The sequence below is a fragment of the Ips typographus genome, linkage group LG12 (assembly GCF_016097725.1).
Source record: "Ips typographus isolate SLU linkage group LG12, UJ_Ityp_2.0, whole genome shotgun sequence".
NCBI lineage: Eukaryota > Metazoa > Arthropoda > Insecta > Coleoptera > Curculionidae > Ips > Ips typographus.
In genome coordinates, this window is record NC_138433.1 from 10,433,690 (window position 1) to 10,455,528 (window position 21,839).

At 39.1% G+C, this 21,839-nt stretch overlaps 2 protein-coding genes across 2 annotated transcripts; both read left to right on the plus strand.

Moving 5' to 3' along the window:
• Positions 1 to 428: 428 nt before the first annotated feature.
• Positions 429 to 3,968, plus strand: LOC145736246 (uncharacterized). Its single transcript, XM_081990549.1, has 2 exons — positions 429 to 2,104; positions 3,176 to 3,968. The coding sequence occupies exons 1-2, from the start codon at positions 429 to 431 to the stop codon at positions 3,966 to 3,968; spliced, it is 2,469 nt and encodes an 822-aa protein (XP_081846675.1).
• An 11,517-nt stretch (positions 3,969 to 15,485) lies between these two features.
• Positions 15,486 to 17,369, plus strand: LOC145736247 (uncharacterized). Its single transcript, XM_081990550.1, has 3 exons — positions 15,486 to 16,619; positions 16,681 to 16,869; positions 16,980 to 17,369. Exons 1-3 carry the CDS (start codon positions 16,353 to 16,355, stop codon positions 17,367 to 17,369), a joined length of 846 nt encoding a protein of 281 aa, XP_081846676.1. The 5' UTR covers positions 15,486 to 16,352.
• The last annotated feature ends 4,470 nt before the right edge of the window (positions 17,370 to 21,839 follow it).

A 21,839-nucleotide genomic window follows, 5' to 3' on the forward strand; every position in this document is an offset into this window, starting at 1 on the left:
AGTTATCAACCACATCAGAGAAAACAGCAAAGTCAAAGCTGTAAGTACTGCAATTTATCTAACCATACCATTTATCAATGTTTAAAATTCAAAGCATTAACAGCTTATCAACGGTTTAATGCTGCTAAAGAAAAACGGTTATGTTTAAATTGCTTAAACCACGATTTAACTACAAAATGCCTGTCATTTCAAAAATGCAGAATTTGTTTTCAAAATCATCATACGCTCATCCACAAAGAACGAAAACGCCAAACGAGCAGAAATCAAAACCATATTTCAATCAATCAAACAGGGTAGGAACACATGTCGCGCATGAAGGAGGTAAAACATTATTAGCGACAGCAATCATTAGAATTCAAGATTCAGATGGAAAAAACGAAAATTTGAGAGCCTTGATCGATTCAGCTTCGCAAGCATCGTTTATCACTATGGAAGCTGCCAATTTACTACAATTACCCAAACAGAAAATTCATGCCGAAATTTCTGGTATAGGGGGATCAACCAATGAGAGCTGCAAATACAAAATATCTGTACAATGCAAACCACGCATTACTAGCAAATTTACGTTAAATACTGAACTGCTGATTTTACAAAAATTAGAAAAAGATATGCCAGAACACCCAATTGAAGTAAACACCGAATTATGGCAAAATAAAATTCTTGCTGACCCAGGCTTCGGAAAGCCGGGTCCAATTGATGTGATTCTTGGAGCCCAAGAATTTCACGAAATTTTGTTAGAAGGAATGGACAAGTCAAACGACGGCCTTGTAGCGCAAAATACAGAGTTAGGCAGGATAATTTGGGGAAGCATTCATCAATCCCTAAAACAAACCAACATTGCAGTAGTAAGCATGATAACACAGTCTGAAGAGAAAGAATTATCACGGTTCTGGGAATTAGAGGAAATTTCGGAAAAACGACAATTAACAAGCGATGAAAATGCATGCGAGGCATTTTACGATAAAACAACATTGCGTAATTCGAGCGGTACGTACACTGTTCAAATTCCGTTTACAAACGAAATTGAGTCATCGCAATTAGGTGAGTCAAGGCCAAGAGCGTTGGCACGTTTACTGTCCTTGGAGAAACGATTATCTAATGATTACAAGTTGAATTTGGAATATAAAAAATTTATGAGTGAATACATTAAGCTAGGTCACATGAAACAGGTGCAGTGGAGTAACCAAATCCAAGGAAAATATTACATACCTCATCAACCAGTTATCAAAGAAACCAGTACGACTACAAAGTTGAGAGTAGTGTTTGACGCATCATCAAAAACGACAAATGGAAAAAGTTTAAATGACATCATGCACGTAGGTCCTAAAATTCAAGATGACCTTATAGATATTTTATTACGTTGGAGAAGTCACAGAATAGGATTTACAGCCGACATAGAGAAGATGTATAGACAAATTCGAATTTCCGAAGAAGATCAGGACTATCACAGAATCTTATGGAGATTCTCGACAAACGACCCAATTCAAGAATTCAAGTTATTGACCGTAACGTATGGAACGGCTGCAGCACCATACTTGGCTGTAAAAACAATTCAAAGGTTAGCGGAAGACGAGAAAATGTCGTATCCAACAGCATCAAAAATCAGCTTACAGGACTTCTATGTGGACGATCTAATGTCAGGTGCAGAAGACGAAAGAGAGGCAATTGAAACGGTGAATGAACTAATAAGCATGTTCAAGGCCAGCGGGATAACACTAAGAAAATGGTCTAGTAATAACAGGGAAGTCATAAAAGCAATACCAGTAGAATTGCGAGACGAAAGCGCAGTCAACATTCAAGAAGATGACACCAGAAGATCATTAGGATTATTATGGTCACCAAGTGACGATTCCATAAGATTTAAGGTGGCGTTAGCACCGTCACAAAAGCTTTCGAAAAGAACAATATTAGCGGACATTGCGAAACTATTCGATCCGTTAGGATGGCTAAGTCCAGTATTAGTCAAAGCAAAATTGATCATGCAAACATTATGGTTAGAAAAACTTAGCTGGGATGAAGAAGTCTCACAAGAAATAGCAGCTTGTTGGAATAAGTTTCGGCAGCAGTTAAAGTCCGTTGAAGAAATCAGCATTCCGCGTTGGACGTATCAATCAACCAAGAACAAAATTGAACTACACGGATTTAGCGATGCTTCAGAGAAGGCATACGGAGCTGTAGTTTACGTAAAAACTATAAATAACGACAAAAGCATCAAAATCACACTATTGACTGCAAAGTCAAAAGTAGCACCAATAAAAACAAAAACAACACTACCAAAACTTGAGTTATGTGCAGCAGTATTGTTAGCAAGATTACTAACTAGAGTTAAAACGGCTCTACGTTTGAATGTAACACCCACATACGCTTGGATTGATTCCATGATAGCATTATCATGGATCCAAGGAACGCCCAATAATTGGAAAACATTTGTGGCAAATCGAGTATCTTAGATACAAAACCTGGTGCCTTCTCAGCATTGGAATCATGTGAAATCTGAAGAAAATGTAGCAGATGTAATATCACGAGGCATTGATCCCTCTAAAATCAAAGACTTTGTTCCATGGTGACAAGGCCCAACGTGGCTGCAAGGAAACAAATACCCAGTAAACGCAAAAATTCCAGAGACCGAAGAAGAAAGGAAAAAGAGCATACAAGTAAATGTAGCGCAAAGAAGTGAACCCAAAATTCATGAAAAAATTTCATCATTGCTGTCAATGAATCGCATAATTGCCTATTGTTATAGATTCATTAACAATTGCAAAAAAACAGGCATCAGGAAAGGTACATTAACAATTCAGGAAATTAGCAACGCTGAAGAAAAAATTGTTCGGTTAGAACAAGCTGGAGCATTTCACGCGGAAATTCAAGCTCTAAAATCAAATAAAACAATAGATAAACAAAGTAAAATAGTCAATTTAAGTCCGTTTATCGACAAAAACAATATCCTACGAGTAGGAGGGAGACTTAAACATTCACTATTAAAATACACAGAAAAACATCCCATAATTTTACCAGGAAGATGTCATTTAACAAACTTGATTATAAGAGATGCGCATAACACAACATTACATGGAGGTAACCAGAATACCTTAGCGTTCATTAGAAGAAAATTTTGGCTGATTAATGGAAAAAAGGCAGTAAAAAAGATAATTAACAATTGTGTAAAATGTATCAGATATAAAGCTGCTACAGCACAACAGTTAATGGGACAGTTACCACCACCTCGAGTGACTCAATCAGCGGCATTTTTACACACTGGAATTGATTATGCAGGACCAATTCAAGTGCGAACCACAAAAGGACGAGGAAATAAATCATATAAGGGTAATATTGTAGTATTTGTGTGCTTAGCAACTAAGGCACAACATCTTGAACTAGTAAGTGACATGCTAGCTGAAACATTTTTAGCAGCGTTAAAACGGTTCATATCTAGACGAGGAAAATGTGCACACATCTATAGTGACAATGGCACAACTTTTGTAGGGGCAAACAACTTAATCGAGTCAGAAGTTATCGCGTTACTCAGAAAGGAGAAAATTGAGGATCGAAGCACATCGTTGGGCATACAGTGGCACTTTATCCCTCCCTCAGCACCTCACTTTGGTGGTCTTTGGGAAGCGGGCGTCAAATCCACAAAGTATCATTTAAGACGAGTGATTGGAGATACAACATTGACCTTCGAGGAGTTATATACGTTGTTAACACTTATTGAGGCATCATTGAACTCAAGGCCTTTGTGTCCGTTGTCCGAAGACATAAACGATGTTGCCGTTCTCACACCAGGTCACTTTCTAATCGGAAGAGAACTATTGTCACCGATTACCCCAATCTGCGAAGACATCATCAGTAATATGAATCAAAGATGGAAAATGATACAAAAAATGCGTAAAGAATTTTGGAATACATGGATGCATGAGTACATCAACTTCAGCAGCGGTACAAATGGACATCCAAATCAAACAATTTAGAAACGGGAGAAGTAGTAATCTTAAAAGAAGATAACGTAAAACCAAGTCAATGGCCATTAGCTCGAATAACCGAAGCGCACGCGGATAAGGACGGAATTGTTCGAGTAGTGTCAATAAAGAAGCCAGGGGGAGTAATTACCAAACGGCCGATTCATAAGCTTATACCGTTACGTGGAGAATCAGAAAAAAAGGCAGTAGAATATGGAAATGAGAGAAATCAATTTAAAGGCAAAACAAGGTCAGCGAATTTGTGGAAGAAAGCCGTTGTTGCGATTTTATTCATATTAAGCTTAGTAAATTCAGCAAAGGCTTAATATAAGATAGAATATCCAAAACCAGGATTGTACATATTGGACAAGCAAAAATAGAAAGGGGAATCTTTCGAATTGACATAAAGCTGAATAAATCTGATATCAGCTACCACATAAAAAACATAAAAAATGTTCCGGCCAGATTCAGAACGTATACCAAAATGTGGCAGAAATATCAAAAAAAACTGAATGCAACACATTAATTTCCGATATGCAATTAAAAGAAACTAGACTAGAGTGGGTTATAAAAGGAATATACGACGTTACAAGGTCAAGGAAACGGCGAGGATTACTTGGAAAACTGATGACTTCAATTTTTGGCGTAAATGACGAAGTATACACCGACATTAACAATCTAGAAAAGAATCAACAACAATTAATACATGCATCTAGTCATCAAACTAAATTTATGCTGCAGGCACTATCTCAGTTTAACGACACCGAAAACAGAATCTACAGCAAGCTTAAGCAGTTTCAAGAAAAGGTTATCAGAAGCCAAGCCGCTATAACTGAGATGAAGCAAAGCTGGTTTCAAGCGGTGGACGAAAACAGACTTAGCATTCACCTTCTGAGCTCATATCAAGTTGGGAACAATTATTTAGATGAAGTATATGACTATTATAAAAGTCTGTCTGACATCTTATACAACACAGGCAACATATACTCAATGTTAACACCGGGGCAGATAAGGGAAATAATCCAAACTGCAGAGCGCAAAATGCCACCAAGCATTGAAATCTTACCTCAACCCATATTGAAAACTGAACTTGAGGAAACAGAAAAACAACTACACGTTTATGTGTATTTTATAGTAACTGAGTTCAGCAATTTTACCGTAGTCAAGGTCAGTGCGATACCGTCTGCAGTGGAAGGCGACACGTATTTAACAATTGACCTGCCTCAAGAACTGCTAGCTAGTGATTACAATGAACAAAAATATTTTCACATAAGTGAAGAAGAATTTAAGAATTGCATAGGAATCAGAAAACATTTATTCGTATGCTCACCGCCTTTAATAAGGAACATTGAAAACAGCCCGAATTGCATTTTAGATGAAATATATCAACGAACTGAACATTCGAGCTGTCCCGTTAAGCGAGTGAAAATTAAAGCAATGCAATGGATTCAACTTTACACCAAAAATTCGTGGATTTTTGTGTCACCTGATTCATCAAAAGTTGCAATAACGTGTAACGGTAATAGAGAAGATTTAGTCTTAAATAAAACAGGAATCATTTCGATTTCATCAAATTGCATTATATCGACTAATAAAATATCTATAGCAGCTAGGCGCAGCGACGTATTTCCGGTTCTAGCAGGTTTTATCAAGCAGGTGGCGGTAAACTTGACCACGTCAATAAAGCAACCACCTCAAAGCCAATACGAAGAAAACATCATTCATCCCTCAGATGATTTTCGAAAGCTAAAAGAAATGGAGGAAGACATTGAAACCGAGCTAGGACAACATCACTGGAAATCCATAACTAAACATTCTATGTTCACAGGTGCACTGACATCAGCAGCGGTAGTACTTATTATCATGGCGGTCATAGTAGCAGTCAACAAATGCCGTCGGGCACTAACTACTGCCAGATCTCAACCAACAACCAAACATAAGACATCTTCAGAGATGATAGAACTGGCATCGCTAAGACGACACAGTCTCAACAATGAGGCCTGATATGAAATCATCAATCTCTAATTCAGCTCGCCAAATTCAGTCGAGCCCGGCAAGATGTTTAGTCTTCAGCTAAACATATATCTTAATGTTATATAAATAATCAGGGTAAATAAGGACAATCATAGTTTATAGATCTTTTAACATTTCATAATTACAATTGTGCAAAAGCAACCAACAAAACCTTCAGTTAATTTATTATTTGGCAAATTGGCCTAACGCAAACCAAACGATTTCCAGTCGATAAGATGGGCCCGGAGAGTAGCGAGGAGAGGGGCAGCCGCGTCGTACCGGTAACAGACTGGCGCGAACCGTTTTCGTGATTGTAGAACATTCAGTCTCGAGTAGCACGTCAGCAAGAACGCAAGAATTACCGCCGCTCCAGGTCAATAAAACTACGTAGCTTTTTTCAGTTTCTTTTTAATAAAGGGCGCACCAGGCATAATTACCGATCCAGGCAAATGTGTTAAAAATCTGACTAAGATCTGTGCATTTCTTTAGTACAGATTGGTCTTAAAGTTACCTGTATACCTAATAAAATTTATACCTGTAAACGCGACAGTAAAAAAGGTGTAAAGTGACCTAGGAAAACTGATCTACAAAGTGAAGTGCCAGCTGAATCTGCAACCTGTAACAGTAAGTTGTTTACAGAACGAATAAGTGATTGTGTGCGTCAGCGTCATTCAAAACAAATAACAAGTGTTTAACACTGATTTTCGTTGTAACCGAAGCCATTATTTTAACGTTGTTTTTAATGGTAACAAGTGTGTAGCTACCATTTAGAAAAATTGAAATAGGTTACACGACGTAACCAAAAGAAAGTGTTTTTCTTTTTACCTGTTTATATATAGTTTTAAAGCTGATTTGAAAACTAACGTAAATAAAATCGACTGTCTTTGTTACTGTAACAGTCAACCAAAAAATAGACAAACCTTGTAAAAATTTGTCAACAGTATGAATGTTGTTGTATGAATGGTTAGTATTTAAGTTTACTTCAATAAAAATTGAGTGTTTACATTCAGCAGAGTGTTATTTCGCCACAAGAAGCAGCCAGCCCCTTTATTTCAGTTCGCAATCGATTTTGTACGTGACTGTACACAAATATAAATAAAAATAACAAAATAACGCACTTGTAGTTGTACGAACTAGTAGTCGGCAATATACAATTAGTAAGCAAAACGATAATTGTTTAACTATATTCAAAACAGCGTAACATAGCGTTCTATATTATTTAACAGTGGTTGCAATAATTATAGTTCAGCAGCCACCAAACTGTTTATAAATTGTTTACAAATGATGACTGTAACAACCATGTCAAAACCATAGAGTTTAATTGTTTCTGAGCGACTGGTATGTTTAATAGTTTAGTAAGATTGTTAGTTACATGCGTAGGATTAAATCAGTATTGAAATGGCACTCAAGACTCTCAATAACTCTACCCACCCAATCTAAACCTTCGACCTCCTCAATATTAAACATAGTTTTAGTATATTTTAATTAAGTATTTCCGGCTTTAAGTTGTGTTTTTTGTTAATTATACAAAAATAAAAAATTAATATAAGTTTTGCGAAACTGAATGGTAATATTATTTTTCAGACCATTTTTTTAAATGGGCAACAAAATATTAAAATACCAGGTGTCCAAGAGCACCCTGGACATAGGAGATTAACATGGGAAAACGGTTTTGATTTTTTTGCGCCTGTACGGTGGATCTGATTGAAAAATCGTATTAATGAAAGTTGTAGTACATATCACGGACTAGTTTTCTGTATTTTTTTCAGATCTCTAACTTGAGCCCTTTCGTCGGAAAACACACGGAACAAAAATGCGAAAATTTAAACTTTTTACCTGCACTGTATAAGTGGTTGTCGAGCAACCGTATCAGCAACAATGACCTGTTTACCCGTTGCCCGACAACGGCTTATACAGTGCAGGCTAAAAGTTTTAATTTTCTCATTTTTGTTCGTGTTTTACGACAAAAGGGCTCAAGTTAGAGATCTGAAAAAAATACAGAAAACTAGTCCCTGATAGGTACTACAACTTTCATTAATACGATTTTTCAATCAAATCAGCCGTACAGGCGCAAAAAAATCAAAACCGTTTTCCCATGTTAATCTCCTATGTCCAGGGTGCTCTTGGACACCTGGTATTTACTATAATAATTCAAAGCTTTTTGCGCAGAACATTGAAAAAATTGTTTAAGACAAAATCAATGACAGGGCCGCCAAACACTAATGCCAGGGCGACTTGCATTAACGTATCCGCCACTGAATGGAACTATAATGATTCAGTGTTACCGTATATTAAGTAATACGTTTTGGGAAAAAGTGGCATACAATGTTGTAACGGCCTTTACGTACCGGTCCTGGTACGGTTTTTGCCACACCTAGGGGTAGGTGCTTTGAAACTCGGGCGCCACCTTAGTTTTATTTGAAGAAGCGTAACTAAGGAACTCGCTTCGTATACCTGGTGAGCTTTTACACAGTCGAAGACAGAGTTCACGTTTATCTGTGAATGGATGAAGGGAGTGGGACAGAAATAAGGAAACACAGGGTTGTCAGCAAAACTAAACAAGTCGTGTTAACCATGAAAAATAACAATCATTCATATCCTAACTTACTTAAAAACTCTATCAGAACCAAACAAACGGAGAACACACAACCTCGTGTTCAAATCAATAAACGGTACAGTCGGACCTGGAGATCCCAACTAAATTAATACGGTAACTTTGAAACGGAAAACAAGCGGACAACACAACCTAGTGTTCAGAACGGGGAACGGTACGGAGAACTAGGACGGTTTCGAAACGGTAAACAGACGGTTACGGTATGCATGACAGATTCGGATGGTATTAAAACTGTGTACTGGGGGTACAGACGGGGTCAGAGAATCAGTAACAGCTTTCAAACGGTCAGCCCTCGGAGTTGACCAGTTGGGGGCTAAAACGGCCGGAGCTGACAGTCCGAAGAAATCAGTTCGGAAAGACCTGGGTGAATTCAGGTCTGGTTACAGGATTTCGGAGCCGTAGCCTTCGAAGTTCGAAGTTAACCGGCAGTGTTATAACATCCAGTACCGGCGGTCCGAAGGAAACGGTTCGGAAATACCTAGGCGATAGTGAGATTGTAGCCTCCGGAGTTGACCAGCAGTGTTATAACATCCGGTACTGGCAGTCCAGAGGAAACAACTCAAATCGCCGAGAGGTTTTCGGAGTCGTGGCCCTCGAAGTTAACCAGCAGTGTTATAACATCCTGTACTGGCGGTCCGAAGGAAACGATTCCGAAATACCTACACCTTCAAAGCTTGCCCCCAGGAACAATAAAATTTACCGTTCAGCTGGCTGAAGCGTCGGTCGGTTTCGATGGTCCGGAAAGAACTGAGCAGCGTCGGTTGGTTCGGTTCGATAACCACCTCCGGGAGAACTCCGGGAAGAACTCCGGGGTGAACTGATCAATGTAGCGCGCGGCGCATTACCTGTTTACCAGCTCGCGAGTCGCGACGGCGCGATGTTGCTTCGTTTACGCTACCGCGGCTGCGCGCTGAACCTTTATCGATCGCGGCGGTGCGTTCACCATTCTGTCGCGAAGACGCAATGTACCTTAAGCGTGTGAGGCTGCGCATTGTTTTCTTTAATGTAATTCTACATATTAACAAAAAATTAGTAACTTCGTTACAATGTTAAAGATGTAAATTTAATGTTGGTTCACGAACATACTAAAGGCCACTTAAATTGCGATATTTGTGCTGTAGATACGTGCAATAATGATAATTCTTTAATATGTTATTGGGAAGAAATTAGTAAGCGTCGAGAAATTGTAAAGTTATGGAGCGCACGCGAAGATTAAATATTTTATAGCGATTGCGAAGACGTTTCACCACCTCAACTAACCAATTCAATGATGGCACCATGCGAGATTTCCTGTCTGCTGAATTTGCTGGAACTTCTTTGGCCCATTCAAGTGGAGCAACTTCCTTTTTACCTGATAATGTCACGTTTAATTTATGAGCCCTTCTGGGTTCACCAATTAAACTGACTCACGACGATAAACGTCGCGCCGGGATCTCAGTTTTAGGGATGGAATCAAACACTGAGTTTTCCTCATATAACACTTAAATCTATTAAATACGGTATACACAAATGGATGCACAATACGGTTGTAAACATACAAAAAGTTGACAGTTTTACAATTGTACTTACATAGTCACAAGCTAAGGACTTAGCTTTTCCTGGCAATGGCTTGGTCACTTCGCGTTTGAACAACTTTGGAGAACGGACTAATTAACTTGATCTTTTCCCGAGGAGAGTCGACATTTCGACTTCTCGGGTCAGCTGGTCGCACTACCGTTGATCGGTTCACACTTATCCTATACTGCTAAAATCGGCGTATTTTATACCCGATTGATCGGCTGACGCAGTTTGTTATTGTCGCTTGTTTTTCACATTTCTGCAAAGCAGGTGGTGGTGACTCATCACCGATACGGTGCACTCGGTGGATGACACACTCGGTGCAACGTGATGCGACCTTGCCTCGTGCGCTTAATATTTCGCAATCCTCGAATACTTTTATGTTTTTTAAGTTAATCAGTCAATCTTTTCAATTAACGGATTTTTAATTCGTGACAATATTGCACTGGTTAGAATTAACGCAAGTAATCATGCAGAACGAAAACAACTTAGCTGACAAACGCTCATTAAAGACCTTCTTACTACCACTCCAGAAAATAAAGAAGCAAATCAAACTAGCGGGGAGCAACAAATTCAACGAATACACAATTTCATTTCCAAAGTTCGTAGATCTCTTAAAGGAGCACGACTACTTCATGACATTTTGCCAAACGTCACTAGAACCGAATCTGCAGCAATGCTTAGAGCAACAATGGGAACAAAATATAACGGTGGTTTATTCTGGTGGATCTTCCACACTGACCTTGTCTACCTCCTGGGGTTTGTTCCTAGGCAAGCGGGTACTGCAAATTTTCCCGAATCCTTAAATTACCAAGAAAACGTGGAAAACAATCGACTTTATGGAATCTCCAACAGCTACATCTTTAATCTCACAAAGTATCTCTAGGAATCTCCCCGACAGTGTGAGTACTGTGAGCTCGCCGGGAGAAAAAGGTGCATACCTAGTTAGGTTAGACATATACAATTGTCTCAATATTGCCAAGCTAACATACCGAAGAACCAATGGTGAAGAGGAAGGCGGACCTTCGAATGAATTTTTGACGAGTGTAGTGGATCCTCTTCACATGCAAGTTCAACAAGTAGTACGGGAAGCTACACAGCAAATAAAACGCATAAAGGACCTCAAAAAAGACATTTGGAAGAAGAACTCCTTCAGTTCTTTCAACAATATCCGACATCACCCATATTAAATATTTTATCTACTAAAATATGGATGACTTCAAAATTTAAATATTTGTTTAAAAATCACCCTTCAATACAAGTTGCTATGGATTCATTTAATTCTGAGTTGGTTGAAAAAAGTACAAATGATATTTATGAGTGGATAAGTAACAAAACTCCATTGTATGCAGCTTTTCATGGTAATACAGATGATTATTATTATTCTATTGAAGATTCAGTACAAGTTTTAAATGAACTTCTGCATTTTCAATACAGGGTGGGCCAGAAAGGCATACGATTTTAAAAACACTCTTGCGTTTGAACCTTATGTGAGGGGGCGGTGCGGGTGGTGGGGTTGAGAAGCTCGGTTCTCGGAAATTTAGTCGCGATGGATCACTTCACCGGAGCGCAACGTGCATTCTGCGTTAAACATTATTACAGAAATGGCGATTCGTGCGCTATTATTCGGCGTTTGTTTCGGCGCGAATTTGGATAACATGACTTAAATCAATGTCCAAAGGAAAGTGTGATTCGATCGTGGGTCAGAAAGTTCGAAGCAACTGGTTCGGTTCTCGAACAGAAACCTGCGAGGCGCCCAAGATCAACAAGAACGGAAGACACAATTGAACAAGAGCTTCAGTTCAACGTAATCCTGGTCTATCGACTCGCAAGCGATTAGCCGAACTTATGGTATCCAGAACATCTTTGCGTCGCATTTTGTTGAAAGATCTGAAATTACACCCGTACAAAATTCAACTGGTGCAAGAATTAAAGCCAAATGATCCAATTTTACGACGAGATTTTGTTGAAACAATGTTCGAACGCTTTTGGAGTTTCAACAATATTCTGTTATCCGACAAAGCCCATTTTCATTTAAATGGACATGTCAACAAGCAGAATTGTCGTTACTGGGCTGCAGAGAACCCACGAGCAAAACATCAAAAGCCTCTGCATTCGCCAAAAGTGACCGTTTGGGCAGCCATATCAGCGCACGGAATAATCGGATCCTATTTCTTCGAAAATCAACAAGGGCAATCTGTCACTGTAAATTCAGACTGATACATAGCCATGTTAAGAATTTTTTTTTTCCCGCAACTGCAGCAATTTCAAGGCTATAATCGTGCGACATGGTTTCAGCAAGATGGCGCGACATGCCATACATCTAATGCCTCCATGGCGGTCATAAACGAGATGTTTGCTGGGAAACTGATATAGCCCCGGGGTGACATTGCATGACCGCCTAGAAGTCCGGATCTAACCCTACCAGACTTTTTTATGTGGGGATACCTCAAAAGCAGAGTCTACTCCAATAATCCAGCCACGATTAACAAGTTGAAGACTAATATCCAAGAAGAAATGACAGCTATACCCCGCGCAATGTGCCAGCGAGTTTTCACCAATTTGAGGTCCAGATTCGAGGAATGTTTGCATGCAATGTTTGCGCACACTTGGAAGATGTTAGTTTTAAGGAATGAATTTCCCAAATATCTATAATAATGATGAAACAAGTATTTTAAATTTTTTAACTGATTGATGTATTAATGTTATTAATAAAAAACTTCCAAAAGTTAATACTATATATATTTTAGGATCTCCTGGATCAGGGAAATATGTCAGGGAATCCTTTAGCGCGCACTGGTATTACGTTAATACCATAAGCTTATCGACACATTGCGGCCGGACTGCAAATCGATAATTTTGTACCAGCTCTTTAAAACGTCATTTATGAGATATATTTACATCTAGCCGGGCAGAACTGCAGGTTTTTATGACATGCGCAGTAAATATGCCTTTGCCGGTAAAGCATCTATACCATCTGTGCATCCCCAAAATTAAATTCACTGTATTTATGTAGTGACGTTACGTTTGTTTAGTTACTTAGTGTGAGTGATAAATAACTTCAAATATAACGTTTTATATAAGTTAAGTAATGTTAGGTAAGTATACAAATATCGTATATGTCGAAATTATTTGTGTTTCATAAAAAACGGCTATTGAAACTACGAGTTTATTTTGAGGTTAAAATTTCACAATTTTTGTAATTGGAAATTATGACCAAGTTTTCAACTTTTCTACGCTTTAATGTGAAAAAATCTTGACTTGTACATTCTTTTTGAAGTATATTGAACTGTCACAGTTCTCGGTTAATGCGCTCGGAAAATATTTGATGATTTGTGGTAAAACATCCAAATTTTGAGTATATCGAGAACAGACACCGGCACGTGAATCATTTGATTCTGTGCTATGAATTTGTTTTTCTGATTATTGTTACTATCGGGTGTCCCAACAAGAACGCAATTTTTAAATCTGGCCACATTCGAAGTGTCATTGTTTGACATTTGAACAATTGTTATTAAGCAATTTTTCGCGAGATCACGTTGAATCACTGTGATCTAGGTTCTTGTTACCGCCTCATTTTAGCGACATAACGGTTACAGGGGAATACATGACTGACGTCATATGATTACGTCACTACTTGTTCACCGGGATCTGTTTGGGTTCACGGTGTAGAGAAGACGGTTATACAAATCACTTCACTTGTCAGTTCAGTTTCAATTCAAAAGATTGGAGGTTATTTTTCAATTAAATTAGTTGTTCCTTGATCGTGCCCTAGTTCAGAATGGAAATGGAAAAGGAAAAGAGTGAAGAAATGATGGAGCTTCTGATAAATCACAGTGGTGAAGATTTTCGAGTTGTTGTGAATATGGAGATGGCCAATACATTACTTAATGGTGAGTATTTAATAGTAAATGGATCAAAATTATAACAACATAATTATATTTTACAGACCCCATCAGTGCAGAAAAATACATTGAAGAAGTTTTAAATGGTAGAGAAGGTCATTCTGTTGAAGCTGTTCAAGGGTCTGATAAATTTACTGGCCCAAGCAATGAAACAACAGAGTCTGAAGTTGAAGTAAGTTCAGCCATTGAGAATAACCCAACTGCTCCAATTTGGACACAGAAAAGGCCTACACCAAAGGACTTTCAAGCAACTGAACTATTTCTAACCCTAAGACAGAAATACTCCAATCGATTTGATGATAAAAAAACTATCAAGTCACAGTTATGGAAAAAAATAGCAGAGGAAATGGGAGAGATGGGATTTAATGTGGGTGGTAGTGGAAAGGAAGTTGTAGAAAAGTTGAGGTTGAAGTTTGCAAATTTGCAGAAGCAATACTTTCTATATATCAAACATCAAAAATCTACTGGAGAAAGTCAAAAAGACCCTCCATCACACTTAGAACTATTGCATAGCATTTTAGGGAACAAAGATAAAACTAACCCTAAAAACTTAATTGACTCACTTGTAGAAACTTTAACTACTAGCAGCGGCATTAGCCCTAATTCTACTCCAGAAATTGAAGAAACAGAAACCTCAAGCAGTGCAAATATCGAGGCAAATTCCTCAAATGCAAAGGCAGAAATAAAAAACCGATTCAACACCACTGAAACACCGAGATCCAAAATGACTACTAATTCACAACTTCTTGAGTTGACAAAGAAGGATATTGAACAACGAAATGAGCATTTCACTACATTAAAAAGTCTAATGGAAACAAAATCAACAAAGAGAACGTTTTTTAAACCAATTGGACAAACTGATAGAAATTAAATCTCGAAAAAGAAAAAGAGAAGACAGCGACTCAGATTAGAATTAACCTAGTGTTTAATGTGTGTGCTAATACTACTAATGTGATTTTGAATCAAGGTTAGTAAGTTATTTGAGTACAAAAATGTAAATAAAATATTAGTTTCTGATTTAAACTTTATTTTCAATTAATACATAAAAGCCAAAAAGCATAACTATATTGTCACGTTAAGGGTTGGTTGAGGGGGAAGAATACACAGGATTCCACAGGTAACCCACTTTTATTACGTTATAGTGCCTTATTGTCTAGATAGTTATCTTACCCCCAGATGGCCAAGATGGCAGGGAGCATGATGTGAAACTGGCTAGGCTAAAGATACACGGAGGGCAGCGCTTTAGCGGTGGTGAATGAACCCTAGACTTAGGTCCGATGGCATTCACCGAGCCGGCAAAGACGTGAAGAACCTAACAAAGGGAGGTAAGTAGGAACAGCAACTTAAGCTGCTCGCCCACACTATTTCCTTTGCTAGGGCTGAATTAGGGTGTGGCACTTGGTCACCTACTGCTCCACGTTAAGTTCCACAATAGGCATACCCAGACTAACCCAGAGATCAGTGATCTGTACGTGCTTTTGGTACAGTATTTATACTCACATCATGACCCCAATTCGCCAAACTTGCTGACACAAACATGGTACTGGGGGAGACCGGGGCAACTTAAGGTAACGGCACCTAGTGTAATGTCTATGTTACAATATGGTTTACAACTTATCTGATTTTAGTTCATTAATGATAATGCCCATTTTTCCGACATTGGCTGTTGAGTTTAAGGACAGCTTAGATTTAGATAAGTTCAGTTTACACTGTTTGTCACATTCAAACCTCAGCTTAAGTTATACTTAAAATGTGTCAGGAAAACAGGCATTAAATCATTTTCAAGTAATGTATACCTACATAGTACATACCTACACCCTACACTATATCTACTGCAGTCGATCAGTAGTTAAAAAGGCTGTCAGCTATTTGGTTTCTTTTTACAACACCCATAAAATATTGGTCTCTATCATCAATAAAATCCTCTAGATCATCTAGATGATCTTGTAGATCATTGTTATCACAGTTACTTGTTGGCGACCAGTAATCATGATTAATTATACAAAAGTTGTGTAAAGCCCGTTTTAGACTATCCTATTTATTGTACGAGATCTTGTACAAAATCTCATACTAATTAAACACGACAGTGTAAAACAGAAAAGTGACAGAAAATTGGCTGAATTCTTAGATGGTATGGTAAATGTGATAAAAAATAGGACATGCTCTATTTCCAACACATTTTTAAGCCGCGCGCATGCGTAATACAAATTAAATCTAGACATATCACATAACCAAACAAATGTGGTTCAGTGTTAACGGCTTTCGCTTTGTTGTGTTCTAGAGTTTTATTATTTTGTGTACATTGAAATGGCTTCGTGGACCCAAAATCAAATTGAGGCACTAATCGATTCATATGAATTGCATCCATGTTTGTATGCAGTCAAACATAAAGACTATCACAATAAATACAAACGAAACATGGCTCTGGAAGAAATAGTAAAAAAATTGAATATGTTACGCCCTGGCACTACAATACAGGACATTAATAAAAAAATTCAGGGACTACGCAATACTTATTCCGTGGAAAGGAAAAAAGTTTTGGAGGCAACACGATCTGGAATGGGTGAAGATGAGGTTTGTATAGTACACAAACAACTTTATTTTTGTTTTCTACTTTTTTTTGCTTTTTGTGTAGGTATACCATCCTTCCCTCTGGTATTATTCAAAGATAGCATTCCTAAATGATCATCTACAAATTAGAGCATCGAAAAGCACCTTCATCATATCGGATTCACAGCCAAGTTGCAGTAAGCAGGTGCCCCAACCAGAAAAGTTCCAAGGAGAAGATGGAGAAAATTATCTTTTAACTTTAGAAGATATGAATGTAAGTTGATATTTTAAATTTGTAGAACAAGAAAAAGTATAAATTTACGTTTCCTTTCTGGTATATTGTAAGTTTAGATTAATGTTTATATGAAAAATTTTCTGTTACAGACCCAGACACTTGCGAATGGAGTGTATGAATGTGATGAAGAGGGAATTTTATCGCCAACATCACATTATGTTAGCCGGCCAACAAGCAGCCAATCCTTAAACTCTAATAGTGATTTAGTGAATCCTTCTGGAGGAGGAAAGAGTGGTGGAAGAAAAACAAAACTGCGTACCGAATCTGCCAGCGAAATAGAAGTTTTAAAGACAGTCTCCTCGGGACTTGAAACCATGACATCTGCATTTGCAAATAGGGCTCAACCCCAAAACACTCCTGAGGACATAATGGGGCAATTTGTCGCAGCTCAATTAAAACTAATTAATGACAATGCAGTTAAGCAAGATGTACAAATGGAAATTGTTCGGTTATTAGGGATGGCGATAAAAAAAGAATGATTACAAATTTTGTTTCTTAATAAATGTTTTAAAATATTACATTTTAACTTTAACTCATACCCAATATGTGAAAAATTATACATTATAAAAGTCCCGCACATTCATTTTGCCAATCTACACTTCCTTGTGAATTAAAATAGGTGCAAAACTTATTTCTAATTGCGGTAGCATCATTGGTACATCTAAGTCCACCTAGAAAAAAAATATGAATTGAAAAAAAAAACTTAAAATGTGGTGAAAAATTAGACTCTCACCTTGCTGTGAAATTCCTGGTAATTCACATGTTTCCTCTTGTACTTCACTGTATTTACTGTTATGTGTACACAGAAAATTATGCAAAATACAACATGTTAATGATATTAATTCAGCCTTTTCTGGAATTAATCGCATGTTTTAAGATTCTAAATCTAATGACTAATATTCCAAATGCATTTTCTACAGTTCTCCTGGCTCTTGAAAGACGATAATTATAAATTCGTTTTTCCTTTGAAAGTCCTCCTTGAGGGTATCGTTTCATCATTCTTTTTCCAAAGGAAATGCATCATCAGCAATCATGACATATGGCACCTCAATAGTTTAGCCAGGAAAACATTTATCTTTTGGAAAACTTAGTCAATTATTTATCAATAGCTTTTTTAAGGCTGCTTTCTCTCCACACTTCTCCATCACTTATTCTCCCATTCACACCCACATCGACATATAAAAACTTGTAAGTAGCATCTACCAGTGCAAGTAATACTATACTATGAGTTCCTTTGTAGTTGTAGTAAAAAGAACCTGAGCTTCTTGGGGCCTCAAAACTTACATGCTTGCCATCAACAGCTCCTAAACAAAATGGAAATTGCCAGAGCTTCTCAAAGTCATTGGCAACAACTGTCCATCCTTGGCTATCAGTTGGTAACTAAAAATTACATCAAGAGTGTTATCATATATTATATCTGATAAAACAGTTTGATATCTTTTACTTTTATATACTCTTCTTGGTACGGACCTGGTACCGCAGCTAGTTCTGCGGGGGTTCAGCAACCTGACAGGCGCGTCCCCAGGTGGCGGATAGGGGAACGGCCTTGAGGGCCCTTTGGGGAACTCAAGGTTATCTGGATACATAGCCGGGTCCGAAGGGAATAAAAACCCGGATGAGCCCGGTAAAATCCAGACGTGGACCAGCTACATACCGTAACCCCCGGGGCAACCCGGGGAACGGGGACCTTGGCTTTACTGCCTGGGCCGAGTGGATGTTAGGCACCACTATAAAAAACCTTCTGAATCCCAAGGTATCGTGCGCGCTGACGGGATGGATGGTCAGCCAGGCGGTCTGACATCTAGCGACGAACCTGGGGGCACCTGGCGCACCTCCTTGTATAAATGCCTTAGCGCCGTGTGGGGCTCCACGGCGTCGGACCACATTTCCCCATTACTCGTGGGACCAATATATGGAAACCATAAACGAAATTTCTTCGGAGGACGAGGGGTCTTTGAATTCCTCGGCCTCGACACATTCGGCCGCCTCCAACGTAGGCCCTCTTATTGGGACTACGGGGGGTCCGGCCTGTACAAGTACCTCGATGCCAGAGGAGCCCGTTAAGGGAAACTCGGACATCGAAGGTATATCGAAGGACCTTGGCAAAATCAAGGTCATTGTCAAGCGCGAGAGTGGATCTCAGCGGAAGAAGAGGCGACGCCGACAGGCGGCTGCCGCTTTAACTGCGGGATCCACTGCCGCGATCCCGGGGCCGTCGACGGCGGCTGGGAGCACTGGGGGGCCCCCCGTGGGCGCACCCGTGGCAAAGGAACACTGGGACAACCACAAGTTGGCTCAGAAGCTCTACAAGAAAGCGATACGAGACTCCCGTAGAGATACGTGGAGGAGGTACTGCTCGGACATTGAGGACACCACTGAGGCGTCCAGATTAACGCGGATCCTCAGGAGGGAGTCGTGCTTGCGCCTGGGCTCTGTGGCCCGGCCGGAGGGGGGCTTTACCGAGACACCGGAGGAGACCCTAGGCATCATGCTTGGGACTCACTTCCCGGGGTCGAGTCAGGTGGGGCCAATACTCACGGAAAGCGGGAATTGTGACGTACGGGCAGACCGTGCGTTTGCAGACCGTATCGTTACTTTTGAAAGGGTGAAATGGGCTATATGCTCGTTTGCCCCGTTTAAGTCCCCGGGGACTGACGGTATCTTTCCGGCACTTCTCCAGAGGAGCCCGGAGGAGATGACCCTGGTCCTGCTGGGGATATTTAGGCGATCACTCACTCTGGGGTACATCCCTGAGGCCTGGAGAAGAGTGAGAGTCGTGTTCATTCCAAAGCCGGGAAAGGCGGATTACTCTAATCCGAAATCGTTTCGTCCCATCAGCCTCTCGAGCTTCATGTTGAAGACTCTTGAGCGCATTGTGGACCGCCATATTAAAAGTATCCTGGTTCCGGGGTTGTTGCGAATTGTTTCTTACAAATTGTCGCCCCCTATTGAATGAGTTGTTCCTCGGACTATTTTGATTCGGTCTAAAATTATTCACCCTTGGAACATAGGTATTTCGTGCTCGATTTTGAACCGTATTTGAAACATTCCTATTAAAAAATGTCCGTGGCCTGGTGTCATTCCAGGTCCTTTGCCGGTTTGTTGGGTTATTACCACTGTTACTGCTCACTGCCGCAGATACTGACAATAAAGCTGTACTTTGTGTCATTTGGTTTACCAATGTCCTTTCTTTTATATCGCTTATTTTAATGACCAATTGCTTTAAATCGTCAAAATTTCTATTGCTAGAACTAAGCAAATAATACATCTCATAGTAAGATGGATGTAAACCATTTTCAAAATGATCCCTAAACGCGTCAAAAGTCATTTCTGGGTCAATCTCGTTTGCGATTGCCAATAGATCATAATAGTACTTTTTAATGTCCTCGACGTCCTGCTGTTTGCGGGTATTTAATCTAAATTTTAACTTTCGGAGTGGCTGTTCTCCTGAATACTCTTTCAAAAAATCTGATTTAATATTTAGCCATGTTTTCATCTGATTCTCTGGCTCACTAATATAATTACTAAACCACGTATGAGCTGGACCTTCCAAAAAATTAGCCAAATAAGATATTTTATGATTTTCTGACCAGCTATTCACAATTGCTGCTTTTTCGTATTTATTTATAAAAATACTGGGAGAGTCAATAGAAGGGTTAAATGTAGATGGGCATGTAAACTTTGGGGTGGCCGGAGTTTTTGGCTCAGCCAAAGCTGCTTGTAAAGTCATGTTAGCCATTACCGGAGTATTATTAGGACGTATGGCACGGTTTCTTTCTCGAATTACAGGGGGTGGGCAAGGATTATTACAACCTTGTAATAAATCCGTGGGGCGGGATGAGGTAGGCTCTGGCACTACCTCTTCTAAGGGACTTTCTTGCCAGAACTCTTCTGGTTCTCGCGGTTTAGGCGGAGTCCTACTCAATGAAGCTCTTGGCTTAAAAAGCTGTTCTGGGGATCGTGATCTTGCTTTGGAATCTTTAGCTCTCTGAACTCGGGAAGTCGAAGCTTTGGTTGTTTGAATTCGCGGAGTTTCAATTTGAGCACTTACGACAGTTTTTTCGAAAGGGCTGTTCTCGTCCTCACTACTTGTCAAACTGTGAATAAAAGTTGCTCTGTCAACTTCCGGGGTACCTGCAGATATCGACGCCTGTACAGAAGCAGAGGAACCGACAGTTGAGCTATGATGCGCGGGTTTAAACTCTCTCAACTCTTTTAAGACTTTTTCGGGGTTTTTTCCTTGGGCTAGTGCTTGTTGCAAAACAAATTTTTCTTTGTCTGATATACTCTGAGCTCTACTGCGAGTTCGTACTCGTGATTTGTCACTTGGTTCACTCATGTAAAGTTTAATACGAAATGTTTGGCATTATTTTTAATTATTCCGATTTTTCAAGTTTTCGGTCAAAATTTAAACGATTTTTTTTAAACAATTTGATTATTCCTAGCAATTTCTTTGCGAATTTGCTTGTTCATCAAACTAATAATTTTTTTGACGCTAAAATACACAAGCATTACTACCCCCATGCACAGAAAAATAATAATTAGAATTTCCTTTGCTGACCATGAATTATCTTTTTCTGAACTATTTGATACACCTCCACTGTTTCCCGCTTGGGAAATAATAATTTCCTCCTCTTTTGAAGATGTACCACCCATATTAAACCAAAATTTTCTCAAATGAACGCTTTAATAGCAAAGGTAATCCCCAAAAAATCACTGAATAAAACAACGTTACTATCCCTAGCCAAAAGATAATAATACCTAAAATTTCGGTATCATACCCCAAAAAATAAAATAAAAATAAAAAACTCAATTATTGTTTTTTATCCATCCCAAACAGACCGGCGCCTCCACCTGTGAAAGGCCCCGGGTTCGATACCCGGCGCCTCCACCAAATGTCACGTTTAATTTATGAGCCCTTCTGGGTTCACCAATTAAACTGACTCACG